The 8,538-nt window shown below is 49.3% G+C and overlaps 1 protein-coding gene across 1 annotated transcript; it reads left to right on the top strand.

Moving 5' to 3' along the window:
• The first annotated feature begins 1,421 nt into the window (after positions 1–1,421).
• On the top strand, positions 1,422–5,041 carry POLR2G (RNA polymerase II subunit G). Its single transcript, XM_027045323.2, has 8 exons — positions 1,422–1,569; positions 1,703–1,812; positions 2,695–2,854; positions 4,024–4,074; positions 4,180–4,245; positions 4,342–4,413; positions 4,606–4,639; positions 4,863–5,041. Exons 1-8 carry the CDS (start codon positions 1,558–1,560, stop codon positions 4,874–4,876), a joined length of 519 nt encoding a protein of 172 aa, XP_026901124.1. The 5' UTR covers positions 1,422–1,557; the 3' UTR covers positions 4,877–5,041.
• Positions 5,042–8,538: the final 3,497 nt, after the last annotated feature.

The raw sequence follows: 8,538 nt of genomic DNA, 5'->3' as shown, positions 1-8,538 counted from the left end.
GGGTGTGGAGCCCGATGTGGGGCTCAAACCCATGAACCCTGAGATCATGACCTGAGCCAAAATCAAAAATCAGATGCTGAACAGACTGAGCCACCCAGGCGTGCCATGTTTTCTTTTCTAACTTTTTATTTGAACAATGTCAAACAAAAGTAGTACGAAAAATATAAGAAACCACTCTAACCCATCATCTGGCTTCAACAGTTATCAATATATTGCCAAACTTGTTTCATCTATACCTCTGCCTTTGTTTCTTTTTTTAGTATAATTCAGTTGATTGTATGTTATAATAATAAACATCATTCATTTTTTTCATTAAATGTTTAATAAAGGCTGTATTTAAAAACTGGCTTGCAAGTTTTCTGAAATATTAACAATTGGCACCTGGCTGGCTCAGGCGCTAAAGCATGGGACTCAACCTTGGGGTTGTAAGTTCCAGCCCCATGTTGGGTATAGAGATTTCTTTAAAAAAAAAAAAAAAGGCTCTTGCAGCTGTTTCCAGCACACCACGGTCCTTAGGGGAGGCTGGCTAGAAAATAGGAGAGAGGAGGAAGTCAGGACTGCTGAGGCCCATTCATATGCTTCCTTGCCTGACCATGGTCAATGGGATCTGCATGGAGTCTAAGTGGCTGACTGGTGGGTTCAGCCATTCTAGGAAATGGGCAGAGTCAATGGGAACTGATGTGTGACAGCTCCGAGGAAGCAGGATGTCCTTATTCTTGCAGGACGGTAGGTCAGGCTCTCTTATTTACAACATACAAAAACGTATTCCGGCAGCAGGGAGTTTGCTCAAGGAAGGCCCCAAGGACTGTCGTGGATCTAGAGTCAACTGCTGAGCCTTTCTCATGGGTCTGTGGCTCATGGTTTCTGCTTCTTTCCGTATGGACCTTTTATCAGTCAGGGTCTCCACAGGGAACAGATTGCATGCTCACTCTGGCTAATTGAGGTGAGTTTAATAAAGGGACTGTCTACAAAAATGTGGGTAGAGTTGAAGGAACACACAGGGGCTCACCGGTTCTCTAAGCCGCGCGCGTGCGTGAGTGTGTTTTGGAAGGAATGGGGAAATGGGAAGGAGGAGTGCAGTGATCTGTTTTCTCACACCTGGAGGGAGCGCTGCCTTCTGGGCTCTGATTTTGGCTACTTCATCTCCAAACTACCTGCCGGCATGGGGTGGGTGTTCCCCTCCGTTAATGCTTGGTGAACGAATGGCTGCATGAAAATCTGGAAAGCCCGAATATGCAAGTCTTGGGGGCAGACATCCTGAATTTGAATCCTGGCCGTGAGTGATCCTGAAGTGACCTCAACCCTCTGAGCCTGGAACCTCATCTGTCAACGGGGACAATAAATCTTGCTTGGTGGGGAGGAGAGGGCAGGACCTCGCGGATTTCCCGCCCACGACAGCGATGCCCAATTGGGTCCGCGGAGAGGGCAGAGTCCCGCCCACTTCGCTGGGGCAGGCCCGGAAGCAGAGTTGCTGCGGCTGTGTGCTTCCGGTTGGTCCAGAGGCGCCGCGGTCCGGGCGGGAGTGGATTCGGCTGGTGTCCCGTCCGCCGTGGGAAGATGTTCTACCACGTGAGCAGAGCACGGGGTGGCGGCGAGGGCAGGGTCGAGAGGAGGAGCGAAACGTGGCGCCGGGACGAAAGGTTGCTCCTCACCCCGGGTCGCTGCCGCGCCTTGCTTGGTCTCCATCCCGTTTTCCCTGCAGATTTCCCTGGAGCACGAGATCCTGTTGCATCCGCGCTACTTCGGCCCCAACCTGCTCAACACGGTAAAGCAGAAGCTCTTCACCGAGGTGGAGGGGACCTGCACCGGCAAGTGAGTGCTGCGCCCTCCGTGCCACCTGATCTGAGGCGCGTGTGGCGCCCGAGGCTTGCAACCTCTCCCCGGGTCCTACTCATCCTGCGAGGACCTGCCACCTACCCTGGGGAACCCTCTCACCCTCTTCAGGCACCCCAGGCAGTCAGTTGCTTCCTTGCTTTGGATTCCCACGGCGCCCTCTGCAAAGCTGATCATGAGACTTCCTCACTTCAGCTGAGATCGTTCACTCATTTACTCCGCAAACGTTTCTAAAGCTTCTGCCGTCTGCCAGGTTGTGTGTTGGGCTCTGGGAACAATGCAGTGAACGAGATAGAATCAAGCCAGCTCTCATGGAGCTCACAGCCTAATCATTGTTCCTGTGTCTGTTCTCCTGTGGTTCTGCTGGTTTTCTTTCTCCCACACGACCAGGGACCTGGCCTGGCACATCTCTGGGCTCTGCACATAAGGGCCTCTCACACAGTGATGAATGGGCTGGGATGAGCCCAGGGCTATGGAGTATTTGGCCTCTCTCATCAGAATAACCACATGCAAGTTCCTGAGCCTCATCTTGTCCCTATAGAATCAAGACTGGGGACAGGCCTGGGAATGTGTGTTTTAAGAAGTTCCTCTTAGGTGATTCTAAGGCATCCCGACGATCGAAGTCTCTTGGCTCAAGGATTTCAGCCTTCTTGGACACTTATTGTGAAATTATTATGAGAGCAGTGTTTGGCATTTTGAATACTGACCAGTATCCTGTCTTCTGTTAGTCATTAAGTCTGGGGTCGGGGTGTCCTCTACTTCCCTTTGTGCTCTTCTCCAACCCCCAGGCTCACTGACTTGTTGCAGATGGTTTTAGAGGCTCTTACACACACGGTGCCTTTCTTTTTCCCATGCTTGTAGGTATGGCTTTGTGATTGCTGTCACCACCATTGACAATATTGGTGCTGGTGTGATCCAGCCAGGCCGAGGCTTTGTCCTTTATCCAGTTAAGTACAAGGCCATTGTGTTCCGGCCCTTTAAAGGGGAGGTCGTGGATGCTGTTGTCACTCAAGTCAACAAGGTGAGACTATACATAGCGGAGGCAGTTGGGTGGCCGCTCCGAAGATGTGAGATGGGTTCCAACTCCTCTTGCTAACTCTGTGACCTTGGCTGAGTCAGTCTGTGCTTCAGTTGCTTCACCTGTTAAATGGTACAGTAATCTTGTGCTGTCTCCGTCCGGGTCATGTAAGTCAGCCTGAGTAGTCAACAATAGCACAGCCTCCATTCGTGGAGTACTTACTGTGGGCCAGGTAATGTGCAAAACCTCACGATGACTGTGGTGGGTGCTTTTATCCATTTTTATTTTCTTTCTTTCTTTATTTCAAATGTTTAATTTTGAGAGAGAAGGGGGAGGGGCAGGGCAATGGAGACAGGATCCAAAGCAGGCTCCGTGCTGACAGTGCAGAGCCCGATGTGGAGCTCAAACCTATGAGCCACAAAATGATGACCAGAGACGAAGTCAAGAGTTGGATGCTTAACCTACTCTACTGAGCCACCCACGTGCCCCATCCCTTTTTATAGAACCTTAAGCTTGGAGAAGTTAAGTCTACTAGCCAAGGTCATGTGGTCAACAAGTGTTCAAATTGTGGACTGACAAGTCCCAGGCCTTGGCTCTTTACCACATTGTTTGCTTAACTTCAAATGAAAGCTTGAGGGCCACGTGGGTGGCCCAGTTAAGCGTCTGACTCTTGATTGCAGCTCAGGTCATGATCTCAGGGTTCATAGTTTAAGCCTGGTGTTGGGCTGTGTGCTGACAGTACGGAGCCTGCTTGGGATTCTCTCTCTATCCCTCCTTCCCTTTCTCCCTCTCTCAAAATAAATAAATAAATAAAATTAAAGGGAGCGTGCCTGGGTAGCTCAGTCAGTTAAGCATCTCACGTTGGCTCAGGTCATGATCTCACTGTTCGTGAGTCTCGCATCAGGTGAACTTGAGCCCTGCTTCGTGTGAACCCCGCCTCCCCCCCTGCCCTGTCTCCCTCTCTGTCTCTGCCCTTTGCTCACTTGTGCCTTCTCATAAAAATGATATGAAAATAAATAAAGTGAAAGCTTAACAGAAGAGAGACCAGAAAACAAATGATACAATCCAGAGTGGTTTCAGGACATGAAGAATATTAGGAATCAGACAAAGATGAGGACCTTAGAAGACATGGGGGGGTAAAAGAAAAAGCAACATCACTCATTGCCTTTTAGGTTGGACTCTTCACAGAAATTGGACCTATGTCCTGCTTCATCTCTCGGCATGTAAGTCTGGGCGTGCTGGGGGTGCCAAGGAGGAGAGACACCCATCATGACCATCTCCAGAAGGCACCCCTGTAAAGCACTGACCCAGTCTGGCTTTCCTTTCAGTCCATCCCATCAGAGATGGAGTTTGATCCTAACTCCAACCCGCCATGTTACAAGACAATGGATGAGGTGAGTAGGGAGGAAGTCAGTGGGAGGGAGGAAGAATGAGCCCTCCAAGGGATTTCGGCGTGAGGGGTATCTGAGTATACTGTTTCTCTTCCCCAGGACATTGTAATTCAGCAGGATGATGAGATCCGCTTGAAGATCGTGGGGACCCGAGTGGACAAGAATGACATTGTGAGTCCCTTGCCTGTCTTCATGCCTGTACCAGGCAGAGCTGGGAGCTGTTGACTTCTTACAGCTCCTGGGGATGTTGTGCTGTCTTCTGCCAGGAAGAGGGGATGGGTGGGCAGAAGGCCTGGGACTGGGCTTAGAGGATAGTTCTGTGGTTGCTAAGACTTTATGTCCTTTTCACCTTCCCTCCTACAGTTTGCTATCGGCTCCCTGATGGACGATTACTTGGGTGAGTGCCTGATCACGCATCCGGGGCTGTTGCCTGGAGAAGGCACAGGTGTATGGAGGTGGGGGGGTGGATGTGGGACGTCATGCCCGAGTCACAGATGAAAGGAACTCTCATGCTGTCTGCTTGGAAGATGCAAGACACGTGCCCTGTGGGATGGGAAGTACATGGTAATGGCCGCCCCCAAGCTGCAAGCTTGACTGATGTGCTTTTCCTGTTCTTGCAGGGCTTGTGAGCTGAGCACCAGGGTGTGCTGCTTCGTTTGGTCCTTATCTAGGAGATGTGACTGTCATGCTTCCCACGTTGTCCAGAGGCCCAGTCTGGCTGCTGTGGGGAGGCAAAGAAGGTTCCTTGTCCCCAGAGTTGCGACTCTGCAATTCTAACCATAAAAGTTCCTTGTTCTCATGGAAGTGTTAGCTCCTTTCTTCGGTCAAAACAACTCTTTTTTAGAAAAGGCTGGGGGCCAGTTGCTCACTTGCCTCTCTTTTGGTGGCCTGATGCCTCAACTAGCCTCAGCTACCCAGGGGACCTGACTAACCCCTTGCAGAGAGCTAAAGTTGACCTCATTGAAGGAAGGGCACTAAAGTTAGGTCTTCAGGTTGCTGCAAGTGATACTGTCATTAGAGTCACTCCGAGTTCCAATCTGGTTTCAGGGTATTTGGCCTTCCCGCACCCTTAAAACTAACCAAGGGTAAAGCTCGGAACTAGGGGAGAGGAGATCCTGGGTAGGGAGAGGTGAACAAGAAGACAGTGATGACACAGACTGGGGGGTGGCGGCAGGTCCCAATCCTTCCTAGGATGAGTCACAAACAACAGAAGCCTTTACTTGCTAATCAGTCACTAAACTGAACCAAAGATGTGGAAGGCTTCAAAATGTCAGGGTAACACAGCAGAACTCCATGAAATGACTATAAGATTAAACAAACATGCTACCCTCCCTCACGGTATGCTCACACTCTGCTTTTGTAATATTTGTGTGCCTTGGAATGCCCTTTCCTAGCCCGTTGGGTTGCTGCCTGCTAATCTAGCAAATCTCCGTCAATTCTTTCTTTCTTGCTTTTTTTTTTTTTTTTTTTTGAGTAAGCCTCACGCCCAGCGAAGAGCCCAACTTGAGGCTTGAACTCACGACCCTGAGATCAAGAGTCAGATGCTTAACTGACTGAGCCACTCAGGTGCCCCTATAATTATTATATAATGCATACAAAGCAGTGATTATCAACTAGGGTGATTTTTGCCGCCAGGGGCATGTGGCAATGACATTTTTGGTTGTGACAGCTGGGTCCTGGATGGTACCGCCTTCTAGTGGGTAGAGGCCAGGGATGCTACTAAACATCCTACAATCTGTAGGATATCTCCCCCCCCCCCCCCCCCCGCCAGCAAATGATTATCTGGTCCCAAATGTCAATCACGTCAAGGTCTAGAAACTCCGATATGAAGCAGAATAGTGGCTGAAACATGGTAAAAAAAAAAAATGGCCTTTGAATGTGGTTTCCTTCTTGCCATTAGCACTTCTGGACAGATAGAAGCTCTAACATTTGCACCTCTACAGTGGACCACAAAACATGCTGTTTTGTTACTGTCTCCTGTCTCCTATTTCTTTTTTTTTTTTTTATTACATAATCTTTACACCCAACTTGAGGCTTGAACTCCGACCCTGAGATCAAGAGTCGCACACTTGACCCACTGACCCAGCCAGGCACCCCTCATTTTTTTGTTTTTTATCAGGTAAAGATTCAGTTGAGATCATTGTAGATTTGCGCGCATCCCTCTCATTTTTGTATCTCCAGCTCTTGGCACTGGGCCAGGTTTTCCAAGCTTGTTGACTCTGGGAAAGTGTGCTGGATTAGCAATGAATTTTCCCATGGAAACCACGTTAAAGTCATGTTACCATTTCAGTATAGGGTGAGTTGATTACTCAGGCTGTAGGGATTTCCCCTAGGCTGTAAACAGCATGTGTCTCACGGAGTAAAATTCTTCCCAAGTTCTCAAATGGAACCACTCATCCGTTAATTGTGTTGGGGATAATCTGGAAGTAACACCAGGCCTACAAGGAAGTGACTGATGGACAGAAGTGGCTTGTGGAACGTGAACATGTGGGTGCTGGTGAGGACGTGGGTGTGGCACCCGCCAAGAAGGTGTGTGCTGTGTGGAGAGGGGATTAAGTGCGGACGGTCTGGAGATGGTCTCCAGGCCTCTTCTTTTTAAGGTTTGTAACTGAAAGTTACGGCCCCTTAAAAAGGTCACAGGTAACAGGAGTATCTGCCTGGTAATACTAATTTTTTTAAAAGATATTTTATTTTCGGGGCGTCTTGGCTCAGTTGGTTTAGCATCTGACTTTGGCTCAGATCATGATCTTGCGGTTCGTGAGTTCGAGTCCCACATCGGGCTCACTGCTGTCAGCTCGGAGCCAGCTTTCGATCCTCTGTCCCCTCTCTCTGCCCTTCTCCCACTTGTGCTCTCTCAAAAATAAAGAAAGCATTTTTAAAAATACACATTTTATTTTTGATAGCAAGAGAGCGCTTGAGCAGGGTAGGGGCAGAGAGAGGGAGACAGAGGATCCGAAGCAGGCTCTGAACTGACCGCAGACAGCCCAATGCGGGACTTGAACTCATACTGTGAGATCATGACCTAAGCTGAAGTTGGCTACCTAACTGACGGAGCCACTCAGGTGCCTAATGCTAAATCTTTTACACACATTGCCCACAACAGTTCCACGAACTGTTCTGTTGGTCCACCAACAGATTCTGTCAGTCCACTTGATAGCTGATAAAACAGATTGGAGAGACGAAGGGTAATGCCAAGGGTACACAGCTAGTGAGTGGTGGAGCTTTGTTTTGTTTTTAAACTTGTCAGTCTGCCTTCAAAGCCATCCTAGCTCTTTTTGCCAGGCTCTAGGTGGCTGGGGAGTGAGTGGGACCCACCTTTCTCCTATCTGTGGTCATGTGGGTCTCACTACTGCTCTCGTTGGCCCCTGCCTCCACTCGAGGCTGGGGGCAAATGGGCCCCAAAGTGCTTGAATACGGCTTTACTATATCCCTCAGGCCCCTGGGCCTTCTGTCATTGTGTCATGCCTTTGAGCTTGCCAATGGCTGTCCAGACTAACACCTCAGCAAGGAGAGCTGCCAGCAGCCCAGATCCTGCTGAACTGACCTCAGACTCAGGATGGTGGAGGAGGCCCTGCCGCTTCCCTTTATGCAGAGGTGGGCAGACACTCCAGTGTTCAAGCACAGTACTGACACTACAGCAGATGTCATACTGACTATAACTGGAAGAGACTCAGCAGGGTCATAGTCTCCTTAGGTGGTGTTGCCATGGCAACCTCCACCACATCCATCTGGCCTTCCCAGCTCTAGCCTGGGAGGATCTTTTTTAGAGGCAGCAGCATCTTACGCTGAGAGGGAGGAAGGGCGAGGATGTGTACATTCACGCTCCTCCGCAGAAAACTCCTTTCTATAATGAATAGCCCACTGCAAACGACCTCATTTTGAATGAACATAAAGGAATTAATTCACTGTCTGCCTCCTGATGTGTACAAGAAGGTTCAACCTCAACTCTGCCAAGTGCTTTCACAGACATCATCTCAATCTACAGTAACCCTGTGAAGTGAGTATCAGTACCCCATTTTGCACTTGGGCGAAAATATGGTTAGGTAATTTGCCCCAAAGCGATGGTAGAATTTGAACCTAGGTTGGTCTGACTCCAAATACTATCCGCAACCCACTAAACCCACTTGTTTCTGAATTGAGAGCTGTCCAAGTTTAGGAAAGCATGTGCGTGTAAAGTGGGCAAGGAAATCGAGGCAGGTTAGGGGTTATAGTTGGCTTACTGAGGAAGGGTGCCGTAATGAGCACAACCCTGGAGTCTGTATTTTGCACGTGAGCTTGTCCCAGTGAGAAGACTCT

This window comes from Acinonyx jubatus, chromosome D1 (genome assembly GCF_027475565.1).
Source record: "Acinonyx jubatus isolate Ajub_Pintada_27869175 chromosome D1, VMU_Ajub_asm_v1.0, whole genome shotgun sequence".
In the NCBI taxonomy this organism is placed as follows: domain Eukaryota; kingdom Metazoa; phylum Chordata; class Mammalia; order Carnivora; family Felidae; genus Acinonyx; species Acinonyx jubatus.
This window is presented reverse-complemented; position numbering and strand designations above follow the sequence as displayed.

What these genes read in the sequence shown, in the direction of transcription:
- POLR2G (XM_027045323.2), top strand. An exon ending in CCTGCTTCATCTCTCGGCAT is followed by an intron (nt 4,075 to 4,179) that starts GTAAGTCTGGGC and finishes CTTTCCTTTCAG; the next exon opens with TCCATCCCATCAGAGATGGA. An exon ending in GAGTGGACAAGAATGACATT is followed by an intron (nt 4,414 to 4,605) that starts GTGAGTCCCTTG and finishes TCCCTCCTACAG; the next exon opens with TTTGCTATCGGCTCCCTGAT.